A 25,094-nucleotide genomic window follows, 5' to 3' on the forward strand; every position below is an offset into this window, starting at 1 on the left:
GCGACCTGGTGCCCGCGGGCACCGCGTTGGTGACCCCTGATCTAATCCATTATTATTATTATTATTACCGGCATTACTCCTTTTCGGACAGGCTTGTAATTGCACTGTAAGCATGTTCGAAATAAACAGAAACTGTGCAGCTGAGATAGGCTACAGCACCCCCCGCGACCCCGAAAGGGACAAGCGGTAGGAAATGGATGGATGGGTGAACTGAAATGAACTGAGCTATAAGTAGAAGAAAAAAATTCAATCCGGGCATTTGGCGTCATCCAGTCCATATCTTCCGGGTTCATTTGGCGCCATTCCTGGCTTAGAGGAAGACGCCATACCAGGGTTTGCCTCTCGCTCGGCGGTCCTCAAGTTTCACTTCGGTGGTGTGCTTTTGTGTTGTCGGGCAGAACGAGACACTATCAAGCCGGGGTGGCGCGGGTCCTCTCTCCTCGTACATAGACTTTATTGTTTTCCCCTCGTTTGTGCGTTTTAACCGTTCTCCCCGCACAACTATGTCGAGCGAGTCTGGATTCTCCAGCGAGGAGGTGCTGAACAGCCGCTTCCCGCTGCACCGGGCGTGCAGGGATGGAGACGTCGGCGCCTTGTGCTCCCTCCTTCAAAGCACCGTCAATCCAGCTGTCCTCACCGTGGAGGACACCTTCTACGGCTGGACGCCCATACATTGGGCGGCGCATTTCGGAAAGGTAGTGTAATCCATAAAGACCCATTTTCATTCACGTTATTTTTTATTTTTTATTTTTGGACGTGTCTCGGCCATTTCCTGATGTTCGCTTCCTCTACTGTTAGCTAATGAGCCGCCATAACAGTACGCAGACAATGGACTGCGAGCGTCGACGCCGGCTGGAACACACAATATATGAATAAACTTGATATACATTCAATAATGTTTGTTAAGTGTGAGACTGCACTGCACTGTGTGGCAAAGAAGAAAACAGTATATATGTCCGATGAGGCACAGCAGCTTGAGAAAAATGAGGAAAAACCTTTTTCCAAATCTGCCTAGCCTACTTTAGTTCTGCTTTAATGCAGATTGGGGGGCCACATGGAGAAAAATGTACTCCCAACTAGGCCGGACTGGTAAAATCACGGCTCGATAACTTAGAAATAAATTTAGTTTAGTCTTTGTTTGAAGGGACAATGCACAGAAACATTAAGCTCAAAGACAGATATGTTCTGTACCAGATCATAGCTAAATAGCGAATTTCCATCTGCAGTCCCTGGCTACCTAAATTAAAGGGATACAAAAAATCATGCAATAAAATCATACACAAGTATTAAGAAAAAAGTCATAAAATGCCCTTTCATGGACACATACTTAATATACAATATAATATAAAGACAACTTCAGATTGTTTTCTTTGTTTAAAAATAGAACAAGCACATTCTGAAAAATTACAAATTTTAATGTTGTTGTTGTTTTTTTTACATTTACATGTTGCGACTAATAGTGTTCTATCTTTATTTGTCGTTATTTATACTTTCTGAATACATTATGTGATGATGTTCATCAGTTTTTTTGATTGATTGAAACTTTTATTAGTAGATTGCACAGTACAGTACATATTCCGTACAATTGACCACTAAATGGTAACACCTGAATAAGTTTTTCAAAATGGTAAAACTCTGTTAATTTTCAATCTATCAAGATAAAAAACAATATCCTAGTGCACTAATATCATGTGGTTTATTTTTATTTTTTTTACATATGTAGCATAATCTACAAAGATACAAAGAATTGCTATTGTGACATCTAGCGGACACATTTAAAACAGCAGTTTCTTTCGTTCTAAAATTTCGGCTCATTTTTATACTTAGCAAACTCATCCCGCGGGCCGGATAAAATCTGTTCGCGGGCCTGATCCGGCCCTCGGGCCGTACATTTGACACCCCTGCTTTAAAGGCAAGATGGTCATCTTAGTTCCAATAGTAAGAGTAAACTCCCACACAATGAAAACATATTAGACCCAAATACTGCTGCTACTTTAAAAAAAAAAAACGCTAAACAAGTCAGTCTGCCTATTTAAATGTTGTTGATTTTAATCCAGCAGCACTGCAGTGGTTACTGCTCATGCCTCATAAGGAGAAGGTCTTGGGTTTGATTCCCGGGCTCAGTCTTTCTGTGTGGAGTTTGCATGTTCTCCCTGTGACTGTGTGGGTTCCCTCCAGGTACTCCTGCGATGAGGTGGTGACTTAGATGGTCAAGCGTTAGAAAATGCATGGATGGGGGATTTTAATTGTGTAAAGGCCAGTGTGTTTACATAACTAACTACCGGTACTATTTTTTTTATTTTTTTAAACCTAACTTTGAAATACACAAGAACACACAATTGCATATGATGATAATATATACGTATATATGAGGATGTTCACCTATTACTTTAGTTGCAAGGTACCCTCTCATAGATCAGTAAAAGTTCGGACATTTTGCTGCATGCTTTGAATAGGAAAATGTGTTGACGAATTAAAAAAAAGAAAATTAAAAGCCAGCAGTTCAAAATTTGTTAAAATGTTTTTTGTTTAACATTTTCGGCGACTTGTCCAGGGTGTACCCTGCCTTCCGCCCGATTGTAGCTGAGATAGGCTCCAGCGCCCCCCGCGACCCCAAAGGGACTAAGCGGTAGAAAATGGATGGATGGATGGATTTTTCTATGATCCATTGTGGCTTTTTTTAATGGTTCTGAATAGGACTTTTTGTTGATGCAAGGAACAAACGTTGGGTTTGTTGTTGTACATTTGCCATTTTACACTAAATTCAGGAACAGAGAGGACAATTCCAAAATGTTTTAAAATTGCACCTTTGTTTATTTAACAATTGTTTGAACTTTCCAAAAAAGACTGGACTGGCACAAAAAGTGCATACCAAAAGCAAACATAACCTAGGATGAAAAATCTAATACATTTTTTTACTGACCTGCTCGTAAATAATTAAATGAACTAATCATTATATTGTACATCAAACTTGTCTTTTTAGCTGGAGTGTGTGATGCGCCTGGTGCAGGTGGGCTGCGGGGTCAACACGGTGACTTCCAAGTTTGCACAGACTCCCACTCACATTTCGGCATTTGGAGGCCACCCCGAGTGCTTGTTATGGCTCCTTCAAGCTGGTGCAGACATTAATAGACAGGTACGTCACCACACAGAGAATGGAGAGTGACCACAATCATACAAATTGTTTCATACATTAATGGGAATGACCCAAGGTGATGTTATACCCCATGGGCTTATTTCATCCAAATGACCATTGACCAGGTGTTTGTTAGGAACAAGGTTTTATCAAAGGAAATTCCTTTAATTGTTCAAACTAATTGTTATATTAGAATGTATAAAGTGCTTAACAAATGTGTTGGGTCCATCATCCAATGTAAACCGATGATAAATGATAAACAGGCCGAAAACAGAAGCTATCGATGCCTCATTTCGGTGCCAATAATGTGCAGGTAACAAAATGTAGCGTCTCTCCAGTATCACACAGTCTGATGCTCTTTTTAAATGTTATTGCCGACCTTGACATGTTAACAACAGCCCTCTTAAGTCCTTCTATTGTGCTAATTATGTGTATAATGACAATAAAGGCTTTCTAGTCTATTCTAACACCGCTAGCAGCGCTAGCCAGTAGCCTCAACAACAACATAGCACTTCCTTGTAATGCACCGATGACAATTACGGCGTGCAAGGTTGCATTCACGAACCCCCAGATTTATGAGCATCAACAATACATAATGTTCTGTATTGCTGTAGTTATTATGACCATTTTTAATGGATTTTATATCTTATTTTTGAATGCACTTGGTTACCATGGAATTTATTATAATTGAAGTATTTCAATTACAAGTCGGTTCAGCTTAAATGACACGTTTCATAAAAATAAAATAAACATTGTTCTCGCCCAAAGTCAGCTAGGATAGGCTCCAGCTTACCCGCAACCCTATGGAGTTTAAGCTGTATAGCAGATGGATGGATATGAAGAAATGTTATATACCGTAATTTCCGGACTATAAGCCGCACCTGACTATAAGCCGCACCAGCTAAATTTAGGGGAAAATACAGATTGCTCCATATATAAGCCGCACCCGATTATAAACCGCAGGGTTTTGATGTGTAATTACCGTAGTATATAGGGGTTCCTGCTACCACGGAGGGGATTGTCGGGACAAAGATGACTGTTTGGGAACGCAAAGCGTCCCGTTTATTAACAATAAATCTTTCAATCATTCAAGTGAAGTGAAGTGAATTACATTTATATAGCGCTTTTTCTCAAGTGACTCAAAGTGCTTTTACATAGTGAAACCCAATATCTAAGTTACATTCAAACCAGTGTGGGTGGCACTGGGAGCAGGTGGGTAAAGTGTCTTGCCCAAGGACACAACGGCAGTGACTAGGATGGCGGAAGCGGGGATCGAACCTGCAACCCTCAAGTTGCTGGCACGGCCGCTCTACCAACCGAGCTATACCGCCCCAACCGAGCTATACCGCCCTTGGAGACCTGCTGCGGATATGGGTACGGCCTGGCGCGAGATTTACACCTTCTCCCCCGGATTTTCAAGGGGGAGAAGGACGCAGAAGAGACGAACACCTGGACTTTATCCAGTCCTACTCTTCAACTCCTTGTAGCTTGGCAACCAAGGTGGTTTTCCCCGAGCCACGGGGAACCTTACCTGGCCCGGACACGGAAAGGATTGACAGATTGATGGCTTTTTCTCCTCCTTCTAAATTTACAACACTTAACACAACCAAGCAAGTGACTTTTCTTCTTATCATCATCATCAATATTTCAGTAAATAATAAAAAAAGTGTGTTCCAGAAAGAAAAAGCTTTGTACCTGGTATTAATTATTGCATATGATATATTCAACAATCGTTTGCATAAATGGTTTGACAGGACTTTTTAGGCGACTTTTAAGTTTCCCTTCTGACCTTTTTCTTGACGGAGGCCTCTGCCAACTGCGTAAGTGAGGGATTCAATCAAACTTTCACATCTTTGACATGGCGAACAGCATTCGTGCAGAGTACAAATAATACAACGGTGCAAAGTAATACAAAGTGCTCGCCTGTACGTTATCAAAATAACCAGCCTACCGGTATATGAAAAGTCAGTCTTTAATCATTGTGTCATCGTTTTCCTCCTGCGTACTAAAACCACCGAAATCCTCCTCGTCGGTGTCGGAGAAGAACAGGCCGTATATAAGCCGCACCGTTGTATAAGCCGCAGGGACCAGAACGAGGGGAAAAAGTAGCGGCTTATAGTCCGGAAATTACGGTAAATAAAAAATTGCATGTTTTTCTTATAAGTAGCATTTCGGGCCCTGTTTAAGCACCAGCAACATATTTTAAGTACCGATTTGGTACTAGTATTGGTCAAATTCTAAACAAAAACCATCCCTACTCAACGTTCTCATATATCTTCGAAATGTTTTTATATGCCTGCTGTTTTGGTAAGGAACCGTCTTTTTAATGTGTGATTGGACAATAGTCTATCTACGAGCTGATGTAATTGCAGTTGACGCATGTTTATAAAAATGACTTGACTTGTTAAGTGGCATTTAATCTGTGGTATGTATCTATTATTTCTGTAGCGAACATACAGTAGCGTGAGCGAAATGAGCAGAGTGTTGCGACAGCTTAAGCTCAGACTGATCCCATCAAGGGGGATCATCTGACCATAAACCCCCACAGGTTATTATTGCCCCTTGATAGTTGTATTTCTATTTAAACTTCTCTGAAAAGTGAGTCGTGCTCGCACTACTGTGTGCTTACCGCCCTGCAGTATTTTACATGAACATCCTCAGGCACTAGGATTATAGTGTATGCTCCGCTACACTACTTAGAGAAATTAGATTAGTAGGTCACCATGACATAACATGCTGTCGTCACCATGACACTCAATAACACAGAGTGCAGACATTTTCTTTTTAATAACTGGCCTTTCTCTACATGTATGCTAAACAAGCCATCTTAAACATGAACATTGGTTTCATTTCCTGTCTGCTGAACAGTTGAACCAGACTGCCTCGCCTGGTATTTGAACATGAGTCATACTGGGTGTGTGTGTTTTTCCCCCTTTCCACTCTGTTGCGTTTTTTATAATAATGTACAACTGTGTGTATGTGTACGCGTGTATGTGTGGGTGGTGCTGAAGTCTGGGTGAAAAGTTCAACACATTGCCTGCAGACTTTCACCCTCTTTGCATTAGTTACTACATGACTCTCATCATGCTGGAAATGTAAAAAAAAAACATAATGCAGAGAGGTTGTTATTATTTATGTCATATTGCAATGTTTTTGTCAGGCGCAAGGCAAAGTATTGCATAATAAACACAACCAAAACAAGGTTTTGGGCAACGGAAATCTTATGTTTTCACTGCCAACAAGGGCTGCACGATTTTGAGAAAAAAAACTAATTGTGATTTTTTTTTTTCTCTCAAATTGCAATTGCGACTCTATTTGTGATTTTATATTTTATACACTAAAATTGCAAAAATAATGAGTGAAGGAATATATGTTACTTTTAGACTGTCAATCAACATGTTATTGTCTCAATGTGCCACACATTAGAACAATATGCAATAATTTCAAAAAATATTTGGCTTTATGCAGACAGACTCAGAGCTTTTGTCAACATCAAGCTCTTTAACTGAATAAATATTCAATTAAAACTATACAGTGATTATAATGTAATGTAATAATGCAAGTAACCATTTAAAAAGATATAAACTTGTATTTCTCATTACTGTAGAATTGTTTACCATTGTACTGTCTTTATCCTAAATGAATAAACAAAAAATGGACACATTTCTGTGTGCAAAAATTTAACCTAAACAGATATTGAACATCTTAAAGTGCATTTGGTTTCCCAGATGGAAAAATGAGGTCAGACGTTGTCTTTTTGTTTGCTATCATGTGATCGCGACGGCATATTTGCTCATTTGTCCATGTAGATGGGCTCATATCGCCCGTCCAATTTAAAGCTGAAATATTCTCTCAGCGGGACATTTAGCTTTATTATCTTTTTCTTCCTAATTTGTGTTAGTTAACAGCACATCTCACCGGCAAGTTGCGAGACTCTCTGTACTGTGTGTGTGTGTCTGCTACGGCGCCCCACTTTCGTCTCCGCCGAGACAAAGATTGTTAATGACTGAACAGAGGGGTCACTCTTCACTGTCCAATAAATGCGCTCAGGTGCTGAGAGCAATGCACAAAATAAGACGTCTGTCTTCCTGTTTCAAGCGAGGAACAAACAAACGCAAGGCTAAACAATTCTGATTGGCCAACGTGTCTGTCACTCAAATGCCGGTCAGCAGCGGACAAAAAAAACAAAACCTCAGCCTCTTGCAGTTATTAACCGCACTAATTAGAATCTCGATGTCAATTCGATTTCAATTAATCGTGCAACCCTACTGCCAACACTGGATCTGCACAATTTTTGGGAACAACCTAATTGCGATTTTTTTCTCTCTAATTGCGATTCGATTCGCAATTTTTATATTTTATACATGCATAAAACTGTGAAAATACTGAGTGAAGGAAGACATGTTACTTTTAGGTGGTCAATCAACATATTCTTTGTCTAAAGGTGCCAGGCTTTAGGACATTATGGAATAATCTGCTTTCAAAAATGTTTGGCTTCACAGACTCAGAGCTTTTGTCTACATCCTGCTTTTAATCTAAGGAAATAACTGATAAAAGCTATACATTGATCATAACATAGTGTAATCATAATATATGATATTAATTCAAGTAGCTATATAAAAGGATATTTCTCAAGTAAATACCTTTTGGTTATCTTAAATAAACATAAAAATAAAATGGACTCTCATCTCTGTACACAAACATTTAACTTGAATAAATAATGAAGATCTTAAAGTGCATTTTTTCCCAAGTTGGAAAAACAAGGTCAGGTTGTTTTCTAGTTGCCATCATTGCATTCTTGCTCATTCGTCCGTGCTGATGGGCTCATACTGCCCATCCGAATTGAAGCTGAAATATTCCCACTACGGGAGATTTGGCTTTGTAATCATATTGTTTCCTTTTCATTTTTGTTACTTTGCGGAACTTCTCACTAGCGAGTTGTGTGTAGGGAGGCGAATCCTGTATGTGTAAGCTGGCAGTCCTGCTCTTCGCTCACAGAGACAAAGATTGTGAATGAATGTAAACAGGGCTTACTGCGTTCAGTTAATTATACTGTTAAATATATTCGCTCAGGTGCTGAGAGCGATGCACTGAGTGAGACCTCTTTCTCATAGCAACAGACAGCAATTTATCGATGCCAGCAAAGTAGTTCAACTCATCGTTGACTTATTGACTATTGGCCCAGGCGTAGTCACCATCAAAACATTTTCTGAGGTGCAAGTGGTGTTATTAGCGTACTCACTGCCTCCACTGCACAGCACACAAACATGCTGTTTAATTAAACATTTTTAATTGGTCAGAAGGCAAAGGACGCAAGGCTCAACAATTCTGATTGGCGGACATGTCTGTCACTCAAATGCCGGTGACGGCGGAGGACAAAAAATCCTCTGCCTCTTGCGGTTTGGTTATTGCACTAATTAAAACCTAAATGTTGGTTCGATTAATCGTGCAGCCCTAGCCAATCCTGTATTTATTTTGTGTCATTGTGTCCCAACAACAGACAATGACCTTGCTGTTCTGATGCGTGACAATCCTTGAAAATTAACATTGTATTTTTAATAGGTTGACACTATTAAAGTCAAAATAAGACAAGTACCGTATATTTGCTCTTAAACTAGGAATTATATGTTTTCATGACTTTTGTGTAAACATGTCAGTTTAATGCTGACTATTCTTTAAAGCATACCAAACATTCCATATTGACTTGAAAATAAGACGACATTGCCTGGAAAAAAAACCAAATACCGGTATTCAATCTTTTGAGATGCTTTTCTTCCAGCGGCTGCAACTCTTACTGGTGTGTGTAAGTGGCAGTAAGAAAAGCTCTGACTCATTTGGACATAAGTCTTTTGGTGCCACCTGTTAGTTTGCATGTATAAACCTACTGACCCTGAAATATAAAATGGCTTGCCCTTCTTTCCAGACTTTTTTCTCATGGTAAAATGTGCTGTCTTACATGTGGCTCAATACGTTCTTACCTGGTGATTCTACATAAGTGCATTTAAACATTTAAAAAAAATAAGCATACCGTGATGCCTGTCAAGTGTCAACTGATGTATTTAGGTTTCTTGTGCTAGATCTGATGAATAGTTTGTGTGGAGGTTTAGGTCTGTAAAGTAGGTTCATGTTTGAAGTGAAATTAGTGAGGTTGTCATCATAAAGCGCTGTTGTTTATCATAGAAAACGGCAAGTGATTGGGCTTGCACTCTTGCTCTATCTAGCGCAGACATGTGTTTCTATGTTTAACCCGCACTGGCCTGTTTATCTCTCAGGACTATGTGGGCGAGACGCCCATCCATAAGGCTGCACGTGCAGGCAGTCTGGAGTGCATCAACGCTCTCTTGGTACAGGGAGCAAAAGCTGAGTAAGTCCTGTGGTCGATGTTGTGTCAGCTCATTATCTCTTTCCCTGTCTTCTCTCTCCCTACTGTGTACGTACAATGCCTTTACAAGGGCTCGCCACCAAAATCAGTGCAGCGAAGACGTTTCGATAGTGACAGTGAAGATCCGAACATTTTGATAGCAGATATATTACCTAATGAAAAATGATGTAGGACGAAATGAATCATCTCTGCTAGTTAAACACTGACTCACTCTGGGGTTATTTGGGGTTGTATGTGCTGTTTTCTACAGGTCTGTCTTTGTCTAATTTGCATATGTGGCCAAGACCCACAGGCATGTTTTTTTATGGACACTGGCCATACCTGCCAACTTTTGCATTTGGCAAAAAGTAAATAAAATAAAACTAAGGGAAATACTGTAAATGTGGACTTTGACGTGTACGCTACACACCATGCATTACTGAGTTTGAGTTTATTTCGAACATGCATGCATACAACATGATACATCACAGTTTCTAAAATACTGAAGTGCAAGATCGTGTTAGTATTCTGACATGTAATACAATTAACGCAATGTCTGCATCTTATATGCATGTAAACTGCATATTAATATAAAAAATGTCAGCAAATACACTGGCATACTAGTAGTGCCAATTAAACTGTAATATTAAATCAGCCCGTGCAGGGTTTCTTCACATCTGCAATGACTTTGGCGACCAAGAGAAGAACTTAACGATCGCAACACAAGACAGGAAGCAGATGTGGTACTTTTAAAACGTTTCGAAATAAGAGTTTGATTCTGAACTGGCATCGTCAAATCTATTTGTGGTGGTCCAAATCTTATCCAATCAATTAATGTATGGGGAACAGTGCTATTCATATCGGAACAGTACAGGACTCTTAAGTCTTACTTGACCTGCATAAAGCTTTGGATCACATTTTGAACTTTTAATAATCGTACTAGAATAAAAAATAAGCTCACCACAGTAATATTTAAACAATAATACGCTCCAAAAACAAGCATGTGTGAGCATAAGTAAACGGCTGACGTCTCATAAATCGACGAGACAAAGCTATGTTTTTGATAAGTGACAGCGCATATAGCCAGTCGGAAGCTTGTGGTTTGCACTAGCAGCTAATAATAGCAGTGAACTCAACTGTCTGGACTTCACTGGACTCAACCCTGATGTCTGGAAAGATTGGCTCAAGCGCTGAGTGACTGTTCCGTTTTTATGCAACTTTAGAGGCATTTTCCCCAAATTTGCGGTCAGCTTCCAAATCGTACAATTGTTGGATAATTCAGTTGCTCAACACTCGCATGTTATTGCGGTTTAACCGAGAAGTGTTTCATTTGGTGGTGCGCCTTTGAAAAGGTGTTTCTTCTTTTAAAAAAAAATGTTGTTTATCATTTAAATAATTCTCATCAAGTTGCCGTTTGTGTGAATAATAAGACCAAAATATTTTATAAACAAAATCCTTTGTTTGCATTTGGTAGGCAGTTGACCCCATTTGATCTGAGAGAGTGCTAACTATTAATAAAAGTTGATAATTAACTAATTTTACGAGGCTTTTTGAGCCCTTTGCTCAACCATAACAACCAAACACAAGGACAGCTTGATGAAAATGTTGATAAACTGTTGTTAACTCAGTAAGCCATGTTGCATGATCTCTGGTAACTCTAGAGTGTGTGTTTATTTAACGTTTGTTTTGGTTAATGTCTTACATGCAGTTTTGACTGCATAACCAAATGCACATTGCACTTAATTAGGAAGTTATTTAACTGCCATAGCTATGTTGCATTGTATGAAACTGCATAAATAAACACAATATAATAGCTAGAATACAAGACTTGACCAGGGTGTACCCTGCCTTCCGCCCGAGTGCAGCTGAGATAGGCTCCAGCCCCTCCATGTGACGCAAAGAAGGACAAGTGGTAGAAAATGGACTGACGGCTAGAATGCTAAATATTACATCAGGAGTCTGAAACTTTTACTATCAAAAGAGACATTTTGCCGCCTCTTCCACTAAACAAAAAAAGTATCAAGCCACAAAACGCACCGCAGCTTGTAAACTTTTAAAAGTGGTGATATTTTTTGTTTTACAAGAAAAAACAATATGTCCATGTGAAATTAAACTTTGTTTTTCTCTTCTTTTTTGGCAAATATTTATGGTTAGCTTACCCAAAGGGTTGCACACTCGAAAAGCTTCCAGTTGCACACACATAGGCTTCCAGTCTCTTTTATTGCCTTCCTTGCACCTCAGAACTCCGCTGGTGTGCATTCACAAATTTCACAGCCTCAGTCGGAAATTATAGAACTCTTTTTTTTATTTTTTTAAATGCTAACTTTTCTCACTTCGGGGTTAAAAAAATGTCTGAGGGAGACACAACAAGGGCCAGAGCTGAAGTTGCAGACCCCTTTTTAACTAGGTCATTGTCTGTGACTGTTATAGCAATTTAAATGATTTTTAAGGAAGGCGTCGTCATATACGCATAAGAATGATCAAGTATAACATGAACTATCACAACCTACCATTTTCCTGGCACCCGCAGGATATAACTAGGTTTTAACTCTACTATTGTTTGCCTATTTAATTTTTTCATTTAATTGCAATTTTCATTTAAAATAAATTACTAGTTAAAATTATTTTTATTTTATTGAATGTGTAAAAGGATAATGCTGTCCTTATTTTTTAAATATTACATTCTTTATCAGAAGCTTATATCATAATAAAACATTCCGTTTTCAGTCTTATAGTCATATTAAAAAGCGATGTCACTAAAATCAGACACACAAAGCACCTTCATCTTAAGCAGTAATGGATAAAATATCACACATCAAGAAATTATTAGTTGCTTGTTATTTTGAAATGACTTTAAGAAAAATACTGGCTACAGCTGTATATGTAATTATAGTTTTTCAGGATGGTCTTTTCATGGCACTCTATCCCCGAAATATGTGTTACTGCACATTAATTTCTCAGTTAATTTCTTTAAAATATCTGAAATGCAGTTTCATACCTCTGTAACCTGCTGTGCAATGAGTTGTTTTTCTGACATTGTGCATCCGTAAACCCAAATCAACCAGGGTGTGTTCCAGTGTTCTGATTGTTAACTTTTGGGATTTTTAATTTGTTGCACTAAATGACACGCCTGAGTAAAAAATATTTAGACATGACAAACCAACATTTCTGTTGATGAGCTTTATTTTGTGTAATTTGTTATATATATAAACACACAGACAGACACACACATCTGAATTTGAAACTGTTATAAGTTGAAAATCAATAATTTATTTTATAACATCAAGTGACACATGTCAACTTTTATTCAGTGGTTCTGATGGATAAAATATTTCATTGAAATGAAATCTTTTTTTTTTTGTGCATTATTACCTTGTTCTAAATGTTACTTTTAATTGTCCATGGAACCCCTGGTTGTTTTGGCTACCTCAAACTGCTTAGTCTAAATTAATTTCCTGAATGCTCCAATTTTTTTGCAATGTATATTTGGTTATGAACTGATGAGTAAAGTATAAGTGATTAAATGATGTTGTTTTTCCCCTCCCTGTAGATTACAGATTTTGTCTTTAGTCTCTGTTATTATTATGAAGTTATTTTTTAAGGGATGATGTAGTTGGGCACAATCTAAGGCAGGTAAGTTAGCTGGGTATGAGGCTCATGACAATCCAATATCCAATATTAGAAGTAGTAATAAATACATTTAAATTTAATATTAATTCTCACCCTTTTTGTCAATACTGTTAGTTTATGAGGCAAGTACTATAACAGTTATTTGACATATATGGAAATATTTCTTAAATATTCACAAACGCAGCTACATCAATCAATCAATCAATGTTATTTATATAGCCCTAAATCACAAGTGTCTCAAAGGGCTGTTAATTTAAAAATATTTTTGCCGCAGAGATTCAATCGAATGAATGGTTTTGGCTTAGTTTTTACATCAAATGCCATTGCAAACTGTAACATTGGATAAATGCATTAGTCAATAAGCACATTGCTCTACAAAATAAGTTATCTCAATACACAACATTTTAGGTTAAAAGTCTGCTTTCATTCATTATTCGCTTGTCAAGTGTCCCAATAATTCAGCACGTCTACATCACTTAGTCCTCATAACTTATTCTTGAATGCACCTCATCTCCCCACTTGCAACTGACTGTCATTATGTGCCAAGAAGAAAAGAAACTCATCTCTGGACTGTCAATACTGCATCAATACTTCTCCTGAACTCCTGCTCTCTTCTTCTTCGTCTTGTTCCTGGCACCTCTTCTCACCATCCAAACCAAATAAGATACACTATGTGTGTGTATTTGCAAAGATAAACGCACAAGGTGTACTCATTGTGTTTTTGTCCTTTAACAGAACAAAGTGAATAGAGAATGAAACTCCCTATGCATTCTACGCTGTTTATGCATTCTACTCTGCTTTAAGGTGGAAAATATTCCCCTAACAGAACTTTTGTACAACATTTATCTTCTTTCGATCCAGGTTTCAAATACTTTTCATGTGGTTCTGGACAACCGCAATAAAATGTCCTTTCTTTCTTTCCCTTCAACTTTTACAGTCACACTGACATCGTCGGATGCGTTCCTTGATTTTGGACAGCAAGAGTCAGCTGTCCTTTCAGTGTTTTCTCTACCATCATATTTGGGGGTGGGGCGTCTCCTATATGAAGGTGCAAAAAAAAAAATCTGTATAGCGCCAGATCGTAACCGGTATTATGAGGATACCATCAGGATTGTCCTTTTTTTTAAACAAACTAAAAAGCTTAGTTTTTACATATTCAAATGTTATTTCCGTCTCTACAAGAACGCGGTTTTACAATTTCTACTCAGCTGTCTGCATTATTAAATGGAGTCTATAATAAAGTCTTTATTTTAATTGTAGATTAATTTGAACTATTTGTATTGCTTTGTGTTACTGTAAACGTAATGTGGACTAGCTATTGCAATACAGTAGATTACCATGCACATCTACGTGTTTGTGTTAGTGTATCAAATATGTGCCCAAGCCTCGATTACACTCCGTTAAATAGCTGAACCCATTTTACTCAGATGATCTGCGAGCTAATAAGTGGTGACCATTAAAGGCCTACTGAAATGAATTTTTTAAATTTAAACGGGGATAGCAGATCCATTCTATGTGTCATATTTGATCATTTCGCGATATTGCCATATTTTTGCTGAAAGGATTTAGTAGAGAACATCGACGATAAAGTTTGCAACTTTTAGTCGCTGATAAAAAAAAGCCTTGCCTGTTCCGGAAGTAGCGTGACGTCACAGGTTGAAAGGCTCCTCACATTTCCCCATTGTTTACAATGCAGCGAGAACGATTTGGACAGGGAAAGCGAAAATTACCTAATTAATTTGAGCGAAGATAAAAGATTCGTGGATGAGGAACGTGAGAGTGAAGGACTAGAGTGCAGTGCAGGACGTATCTTTTTTCGCTCTGACCGTAACTTAGGTACAAGGGTTCATTGGATTCCACACTTTCTCCTTTTTCTATTGTGGATCACGGATTTGTATTTTAAACCACCTCGGATACTATATCCTCTTGAAAATGAGAGTCGAGAACGCGAAATGGACATTCACTGTGACTTTTATCTCCACGACAATACATCGGCGAAGCTCTTTACCTACGGAGCTAATGTGATAGCACCACGGGCTTAAATGCAGATAGAAACAAAAGAAATAAACCCCTGACTGGAAGGATAGACAGAAAATCAACAATACAATTAAACCATGGACATGTAACTACACGGTTAATGCTTTCCAGGCTGGCGAAGCTTAACAATGCTGTTGCTAACGATGCCATTGAAGCTAACTTAGCAACGGGACCTCACAGAGCTATGCTAAAAACATTAGCTATCCACCTACGCCAGCCCTCATCTGCTCATCAACACCCGTGCTCACCTGCGTTCCAGTGATCGACGGAGCGACGATCATAGATGCGGTCGGCGGCCCGGAGACGGAGGAAGTCAAGGTGAGGTAGCCGGCTAGCGCGTCTGCTATCCATCTCAAAGTCCTCCTGGTTGTGTTGCTGTAGTCCGCCGCTAATACACCGATCCCACCTACAACTTTCTTCTTTGCGGTCTTCATTGTTCATTAAACAAATTGCAAAAGATTCACCAACACAGATGTCCAGAATACTGTGGAATTTTGAGATGAAATCAGAGCTTTTTGTATTGGATTCAATGGTGTACCAATACTTCCGGTTCAACGATTGACGTCACGCGCATACGTCATCATACATAGACGTTTTCAACCGGAAGTTTAGCAGGAAATTTAAAATTGCACTTTATAAGTTAACCCGGCCGTATTGGCATGTGTTGCAATGTTAAGATTTCATCATTGATATATAAACTATCAGACTGTGTGGTCGGTAGTAGTGGGTTTCAGTAGGCCTTTAAGTAAGAAAGCTGCTTTAAAAAATAATTCAATCAAGTATATCTCTAATCTTAAAAATATGGGCTTGTCCCTACATTAAAAAACTCTTGCATCAAACATTGTATAAAAAACTAATAAGCCCCACAAAGCTATAAACGTATAATTTGTTTGAAATAGACATTTTATTATTTAAAAGAACATATTTACTGTGTACATTTGTCGTCAACTAATTTATTACAAATTAATTTGATTAGGTATTCAAAATATGTATTTTTTAAAAGTTTAAAGGGTTTCAAACACTTATAATAAATGATAACACTTCATATAATGTCTAAACATATTCATATATAATATTAACCTCATTAGACTAATAATTTATATGATTTTTTGTTAGTTTTATTTGTCATGAGCCTTGGGATGGGTAAAAACGTCCTATAAGCCAGCTATCAGGAGGCAGAACAGTGTTGGGAGGTTGCAGTCAGGGCTGAGTGCAGACACAAATATAAGAAACTGTTGAGCTTAGCATTATTTACTGACCTATTAACTGTATGTAATGGTAACTATCATCCTGTTGCAATGGTTCTTTATACACTGTCATGTCACTGTGCCAAATATTTTTTAACTTCATGCCAAGAAATGTCTTTTAATATTGTTCTGTCACAGTATATTAACCTGATACAATTTCTTAGTCTTTGTTTATTGACCTGTAATCTTTGTCATCTTTTCCTTCATGAAAGTGACAATAAGTTACCATAAGGAAAAAAGAAAAAGAAAAGTTTGCTCACCTACTGAAACAGAACCGAACGTCTTAATTGTTTTGCAGCCATTGAGATGGAAATGACTTGGTTTTTTCAAGTAATCCTAGAAAAGGGGGAGCATAGACACTGCTGAGTCTGCCCCGTTCCCTGGGATAGCCGCACTGTTGTGGCTTTGAGTGTTCTCACTATCGCTTCCTATCTACACACTGGCAAACTGTTGAGGTATTTCTTGCGGTGATTGGTTTTAATGCTAGGTTTTTTTGTCAATGAATCACTTGAACTTGAACTTTTTAGACCTGCATGCTTTGCTTATTATCCATGTATCTATTTTTTAATTTTTAGCTTGAGATTTATGTTTTTGTTAAATGTTATTTTGTCAACTAACCATAGGAGCCCTTTATATGGACAGGTTTAATCACGTGAGTCCCATGTCAAAGCAGTAGCATGACAATAGGCTGCCTCTGGGAGGTTAGACCATTTAGTTAGAGCAGATTTATGTGCCTAGGACTGAAAAGCAAAGCATACCAGGCATTTAAAAAGAATTAACGCTTCCTTTTTTTAATAATCAAATCAAACAAATTAATTGAAACATATTGGAGATGTCACATCACACCAAAGGAATACTTTTTCATGTTTTACATCATTTTTACAAATGTTGTGAATGCTAGCACTTATTTTACTTAAAATTCAAATCCGTGACTATTTAATTGATGTCACTCTTTATCATTAGTTTAATAACTTCAAGGACTTGTTTTAAATTCAAATCTAGTACCATTTAATTAATGTCACTCTAACTTAGTGAGAAACTTGCACACACAGATAATTTTTGTATTACCTCAACCTGTCTAGCAGAAACACTGTTTTTCCTTACACTGAAAGTATGAATCTGATTGTGGGCATGCCCACTTATAAATAAACAGAAGTGCTGTATTCCTTATAGGGAGCGGTGCGCTGCTGGAATTTAATGCTGGAACGTAGAAGACGGCCTTGGGAACGAGCGGTGGAATGATATGACATCATATGACACGTCATAGGACAATAGTACACAATAGAGGTGGCAGTTGCCAAAATGGTTATTTTAGTTCTAAAGTGCTGCTACAGCAGGCCAATATGGTTTGCTCACAAGCACGACATAGATAAAGATTTTACAAAAAAAGCTGTATTCCTTGAGAGTGAGACAAGTACATCTACCTGACCAGAAAAAAAAACGCTTTAAAATGCAAATTATCTAATTTGACCAATTTGTTGGAAGCGTTAATTTGAAAGGGGGGGCGGGTGATGTACAACAAGTTATTGTGTGATTTTAATTTATTTATATTTCTTTCTTTAAAATGTTTCAAGTATTAGTTACTGAAAGGTTTTTATAGAGAAGAAAAAAAACAAGAGCAACCAGTTTTATTGTGCTGGAAGTCATCACATATTGTGGAAGTCGGTGCCACTTGGTCACAGTGAAACAACAATCCTTCTGACCCAAACATATTTTTGCATGTTATTCGTTCAATTATATAACTCATACATTGCAGTAGCGTGCTTTGTAGCGTTTTTGTCTATTTTGTATGTATCACGAGCAGCATTCTGGCTGTTTTCCAGCGCTTCCATTTAGTTGACAAAGATTTTGCTGTTGCGTGGAGAACACACAGAGCTCCACATGAAACAAAAGCAGTATTGTTTCGAAAATGGAGAGAATACTGCTCATTAATCTGCATTTACCTCAGTTAAAATATTTTCTGTCCATTAAGGGAGAAAGTATTACCTGCTACAACAAAATAGTAGAATATAGTTTTTAAGTTAAGTTCATAATAATGATTATAATGATGGGTTTTACTGCCAAGTGACATCGATTCCACAAATACGCTGATCCAGTCTCCCAGAGTTGTTTGCTCGCTCATTATTGCACACAGAAAGTCTGCTACAGAGAGGCGTGATTAACACAACAATGCACAAAGGCACACTTGTTTATGCCCTTTCATCTTCAAACAAGATGAAGAATTCATCTTGAAATACCAATCTTCCCAGTCAAGATTTGTTGAAGATACTTGAACATCGTCCTGCCGTATCATCCTCTTTTGTTCATTCTTGGCTTTGCCCAGAAGATGGACTCTGTTTTTTGGACTTCACTTGAAGAAATTCTCAAATCCTGCTTTGGCCACATGGCATTCTTTTAGCTACTTTATTAATAGTGTAGGTGTCTTCTTTCGTCCGTTGTGACCTTTTGCCTTACAGACTGACTTGAAACACTTCAAATACTCCAGATCTCTGTCGCTTGCATTTGGACTTGGAGATATCCTTTTCATGCTCCACCTCATCAGTGTCACATTGGCTGACATTTAGTGATCTTATTCAATATAAATTCTTCTTCTTATGACATTGTCTGCTTTCTCATGTCAGATCCTGTCAGGCACACTCTGCATAGATTGTGTTGTTTTAATCCCGTCTCTCAACCAGCAGACTCTTTAATATTAAGAATCATTCATTTATTTGAAAAGATGATGCAAACGATCCAAAAGGGATCCGTCATCATCTGTCATGCTGATGACAAAGGCAATTACTTTCATCGTTGTACGTGTCTTGTTTGTGAGTTTGCCTGATGAGGTGTGTATGTATGAGTGTGTGTCTTGTTGTTTTCTTTATTTGTTCACAAGGAAACATACAGTAAGCCCTGCTGACACTCAACTTTTCCCATTGGCACAGTGTGAGGAATGCCAGTGGGCTGACCGCTGCCGACCTGGCCCACGCCCAGGGATTTCGAGAGTGCGCCGAGCTTCTCTCCAATGCCCAGAACTTCCAACAAAACATGTCTCAGTTCCATAACGGTGCCTTTCTCAATGGCATCACTCAGAATGGGGGCCACGCTCATCCCACTATCCAGGGCCGCAGCTTCTTGAACGGCATACCCAACAGAAAGCGGTCATTTGATGAGCAGGAAGTCAACCCGGTGAAGAAGGCCAGGCCTAATGGTGAGTGGTTTCGGCTGGATAAGTGACGTGTGTTTTACTCTAAATCAGTGGTTCTTAACCTGGGTTCGATCGAACCCTAGGGGTTCGGTGAGTCGGCCTCAGGGGTTCGGCGGAGCCTCCGCCGCGGAGGTCAAGACACACCCGACTCATCGTGTAAATAAAAACTTCTCCCTATCGGTGTATTATGGATACCCCAAAACAATGTTCCCTGTAATTTTCCATCTGATTTGCAGGTGTGTAATTTGTTGCGAGTTCATGCACTGTGTTGGTTTTGTTCTTTGAACAAGGTGATGATCATGCACAGTTCAATTTTGTGCACCAGTAAAAAACCATATAACTTTGTCTTGCATTTGAAAAAAAAAACATTTTATTTTTCACTAAAGAAGGGTTCGGTGAATGCGCATATGAAACTAGTGGGGTTCGGTACCTCAAACAAGGTTAAGAACCACTGCTCTAAATACTCCCATTAGAAACAGCTTGAATATGAATGCAAATCGGATATCTGCCAAATGTATGTACCCAGACAATGTTTTGGGTGATGATTCAATTCAGGATCAATTCTTGCAGTGTATTTGGTAAAAAAAATTATATATTTTTTGAAAATTAAATTAATCGATTCATAATCTGAATAAATATAAATTGCGATCCAGATGTGATTTTTTTTTTTAGCACCCCTACTGATAAATCAATTCTACATAACTCACAATAATGAATAACTGCACCCATAAAAGGCGCTTACAATGCCTTTCAGGGGGCGGGACTATCCATCTATCCATTTTCTACCGTTTGTCCTTTTTTGGGGTCGCGGGGGGTGCTGGAGCCTATCTCCGCTACATTCGAGGGGAAGGCGGGGTACACCCTGGACAAGTCGCCACCTCATCACAGGGTCAACACAGATAGACAGACAACATTCACACTCACATTCACACACTAGGGCCAATTTAGTGTTGCCAATCAACCTAGTGGAGTGTGAATAAGAGAGATTTGCTCAGGAAAAAAACAAAGTGGAATGAGCTGAGAGAAGATGAGAGTTGTTGCAATTATGTAAAAGTGAGAAAACAGACATCGTGGTGAAATGTTTGCGCTGTAAAACACAGCTGATGTTTTTAAATATGCATTATTAAGAGCAGCAAACCAGCAGAAACAAGGCAAAGGTCATTTTGGCAGCTACTGCCATCTTAGTATATGTCTGACTTGCATAACAAATGTTTTATTTAAATGTATGTGAGGATATGTTAGCAACTACAGTGTTAACGAGTTGTTTGTACACCACTCCTCCAATGAATACCTTTTACAAATGCATATATTATTATTATTAGCCTTTATTTAACCAGGTAAAATCCCATTGAGATCAAAGATCTCTTTTCCAAGGGAGACCTGGCCAAGAGGGCAGCAGCAAGGCCACACCAAAAACAGCAAACAAATACATAAAACATCACATCTACGACATTAAAACTTGCTCACACAACACATGTGCATACAGACAAGGTAGACTTGATATATATATATGATAAATTGTTGAATACATTGTCACTCCATGTGTGAAATTGTATCAGTATTTTTGTTTAGTTTGGTCTATTATGTATTATCTATTACATGGTTCATGTTCATTTGGTTAGTTTTTTTTCTTTTTAACTATTAAAAAAATAATTAAGTAATATATAGTGACAGTGTTATGTGCATTTATAAGAAGAAATAATATGTAATTCCCCTAAAAGTTGCATTGAGGCTAGAAAGTGTTTTATTCAGTTACTCAATTCATCAAACAAATTAATCGATAGATTACTTGATTACGAATATAATCGATAGTTGCAGCCCTAGGAGTTACCTTAAAAATATGAGTTATAATATAAACACACATAATTCAATATTTGGCAGCCACAAGCAAATGTGCAGTTGTGTAAAGTATGTTGCAGCCAATACAAATCTGTACAGTCTGAAAAATCTAAAGAACACAATTATGTAGGTCACTTTCACATGTCATATTTCTTGGCAAAAATAAGCAAGTTTTAGTTGAGTGGGTGTGTGTGCGTGTGTGTGTGTGTGTGTGTATATATATATATATATTTATATATATATATATATATATATATATACTGTGTATATACATATATATATATTATTTATTTTAGTTGAGTGGATTGGTGTGTGTGTGTGTATATATATATATATTTATTATTATTATTATATATATATATAATTATTATTATTATTGAGTTAAGCTCAGAGCCCTGTCAGTCCGTTCTGTCTAGCTTTTTTGTTTTTTCCCCTTTGTATGGCACTCAGTGTTTGGGATGTATCATGTAATGTACAGTACGTGGTTTATTTGTTATTTTTCTTTCTTTAAAACATGGATGGCGTACAACTTAGTTACACTATTACTCCAGCTGTTTTCTCCTGTCTGGAATTATTTAAAATACCTTTCATAAATCAAAGAAGAAGAAAATAACAAATCCCCACAACACTGGGTAAAGCGCCACAATGCCAGAGTTGTTTTTTGGCCTTACAAATATATTAATGTACACTTATTACTTACACATATTATTTTTAACAGTACTGTATGTTAATTATTGTGCTTGTGGAACTGCATCATATTGAGACGAATCTCTAATTTCCTTAAGGTCTGGGCATGCCGCTTGAGATGCAGAACGGAAACGAGCCACTGTGTGGTGCCGGAGGCACCCAGATGGAGGGCATGACCATAGAGTTGGCATCTACTGTAACCTCAGGTGGGCCACGACCCTTTGCTTTAGGGTTGAATGGGGTGGCACCAGCAGAGCACGGGTCAGGGCCCATGGATCAGTATGAGGACAGGTCGAGACTCGCTACTAAAGAGCTGGAGGTCTTCACTGTGGCATCCATGCAGACACCATGTCGCTGCACCAACTCTTATGCTTATTTGTAGACAGGGTGTCTGTGTGTGTGGTGGCACATTCTAATAATATTACTATTTGTCGTGGATATATTTTGCTAATGTCAAGCTGTTTATTGTATGCATAAAGGCAGAGTGCAGCAGCGGTTATGTGCGTGTAGGTTTATCTATGTTTCCAATTATTCCAATCATATAGCTAAAATGAATATGTTCAATTGTACTTAAGACATTTATCTAATTATACTGGTAATTTTCTCAGCTTCTTTGTAAAAAATACTTATTTGCGCAATTTTATAGGACATTTTCATCTACAGAGTTAATTATATGTATGTCCCTGTCGAGTTGGTTGAATGTTGCAAACTGTCTTTGAAGAAAAATGTATTTGTTATTCCAGTGTAGACGTGTATTGCTTTTCGTGGCAATGTTGTTCTTATTGATGCAATTTACTAGCTTTTGTTTGTGCTGATGGCTAAACGTGTTGGGAAACATTTAAAGCAACACTTGACAGCATAATTACTATCCATATAATGTATTATAGCTCTAAAAAAGTGTTTCTTTAGGATTGTACCCCATGTGATAAATATAATATTCCTCAGGTATTCATTTAGATCAGGGTCCTGACACCTGTCTTCTTTATCAGGGAGCTTTTTTATAAAGTCTTCCCAGGTCCACACTTTTGATATAACAGTTACTCTGAGGTTTTACCGTATTGATCCAAGTATACCACCAGGCTTTTTTTTTTCCAAGACTTGTTTTTGGACAAGTAAAAAAAAAATGTAAATCACATTTTTTATGTGAGTGACAGAACAACGACACATAAAAAAGGTTTATCAGCGTTATCGCTAAATTAGCATCATGACCCCTCTTTGAGACATTTTTCAGCCTCTCACACCGGCATCTATCCAGGTCACCTGGAAGAAATGCTCTGACTCGTTTGGGGAGAGGTTAACATGTAAACATCAATTAACACCACCCCCAACTGTAAAATGACGGGGGGGTTTTCTACAAATATTATTGTATATTCGGGCTTGTACGGTATTTTGCTTTTGTAATGTTACGTCATACTTGATCAAAGGCATTTGCAGGCCACACCGGACCCACGTCCCCCTGATTTAGGTTGTACTCTCCCTTTTATGAAGACATTAGAGCGCTCTCTTTAGTTGCTACAGTTAAATAATTAACCATTGTCTAATGCCAAAGCAAATCCCAACATAAACGTGGCGCAGGAGGTTTGAATAATTCAGTGCCGCTTCTAAAAAATGAGTCCCTAATGGTGTAAGAGGCTTCTTTTTTTTTTTTTGTATGTCTGTGTTCGTTTTGGCTCCGTGTGCTTACATATGTTACACAGAAATTGTATCATTTAGTAGCTGTTTTCTGGAAAGTTGTCATGTGTTTCTACATTTGCCTTATTACTTAGTTGAACATGGCACTGCCGTTATGAGTAAACGGATCGTTTTGTTTGTACAGGTGTTTGTTTTTACCTGTGTGCCATTGTTGGAGTGCTGAGCAGATTAATGATGTAAAAATCATTAAACTTTGATCCATTTTGTACATGGTACTGAGTTTTTCCTCTTGCTTTCCCCCTTTTAATTGTGTCCGAACACCGTTATTTCAACCTGCGCCTGAGTCTTTCCGGCTTACGGCGTCCTAAAGGATCCTTTTTAAAACTTTGAACCGTGAGAAGAAGGTAGTTCACCGTGTCATGCAGCGCTCCAACCGGGAGGACGTGACCTATTTACAAGGAGGTCTGGGGGTCAACACTCGCAGGGACAATTTAATGATTCAACTTTTGAGGTGTTGAAATCTCTTTACTAAAGACTCGACTATTATTGATGTTATTCCCACCTACGGAATCAGTGCCCCCAAATGATTTTGCACGCTCATGACTCTTTCTGTCCCCCTCCCCTACCAGTGGGCTTTCCTTCAGTCGGTCAGTGTCCGCCCCAGCTTGCGTTTGGGTGCGAGGAAGAAAAGCAACGTGACCCACGCTCCTACCACAGGGAGTCAGCTGAGACGAGCCAAGTGGAGCACCAGAAGTGTGTGAATGCACAGCAGTTCTACGACCACGCCCTCTTCAGCACCTTGCTGCTCTACCACGGAGCCTAAAGTGTCCCTTCATTTGCCTTACAAAAATAGTCATTACTTGTCTCTTCAAAGGCCGGCCCATTTTCTTTTTGTTGTTGTAAATAACCGACGCAGACGTGGGTCTTAATTTGTGTTGTTAAAACGATTGTTTATGTTGTTTGTAATATTCGAAGGAGTATTTTCATTAAAGCACTGCCGACGCTCAAAATTTTTTGTTTTTCTACAAAAGCATTGGCCACACTAAAAAGGGGGAACATTTTTCTGTAATTCAGATAAAACCTCAGACTGTTACAAGAAGATGTGCAAGACTTGATTCCAACTTTTTTCTTTAGATTCTTGTAAAATGCCAACTTTTTCCTCACAAAATTTCAATTTAATTGCAATCTAGTGTTGTCCCGATACCAATATTTTGGTACCGGTACGGCAGGGGTGTCCAAACTTTTTCCACTGAGGGCCGCACACGTAAAAATTAAAGCATGTGGGGGCCATTTTGATATTTTTCCTTTTTAAACCATGACAAAATATATGGATTTTTT

The 25,094-nt window shown here is 38.3% G+C and overlaps 1 protein-coding gene across 1 annotated transcript; it reads left to right on the plus strand.

The window, feature by feature from the left end:
- Positions 1-231: 231 nt before the first annotated feature.
- Positions 232-24,766, plus strand: LOC133664389 (ankyrin repeat domain-containing protein 10-like). Its single transcript, XM_062068961.1, has 6 exons — positions 232-695; positions 2,984-3,136; positions 9,409-9,500; positions 19,336-19,601; positions 22,223-22,330; positions 24,386-24,766. Exons 1-6 carry the CDS (start codon positions 504-506, stop codon positions 24,577-24,579), a joined length of 1,005 nt encoding a protein of 334 aa, XP_061924945.1. The 5' UTR covers positions 232-503; the 3' UTR covers positions 24,580-24,766.
- The last annotated feature ends 328 nt before the right edge of the window (positions 24,767-25,094 follow it).

The sequence above is a fragment of the Entelurus aequoreus genome, linkage group LG14 (assembly GCF_033978785.1).
Source record: "Entelurus aequoreus isolate RoL-2023_Sb linkage group LG14, RoL_Eaeq_v1.1, whole genome shotgun sequence".
Taxonomy (NCBI): Eukaryota; Metazoa; Chordata; class Actinopteri; order Syngnathiformes; family Syngnathidae; genus Entelurus; species Entelurus aequoreus.

Bases quoted from the DNA above. Each gene is read 5' to 3' on its own strand.
- LOC133664389 (XM_062068961.1), top strand. From the start codon at position 504: ATGTCGAGCGAGTCTGGATTCTCCAGCGAGGAGGTGCTGAACAGCCGC. The intron at 696-2,983 runs GTAGTGTAATCC...TTGTCTTTTTAG, and splicing joins GGGCGGCGCATTTCGGAAAG to CTGGAGTGTGTGATGCGCCT. The intron at 9,501-19,335 runs GTAAGTCCTGTG...CCATTGGCACAG, and splicing joins GTACAGGGAGCAAAAGCTGA to TGTGAGGAATGCCAGTGGGC.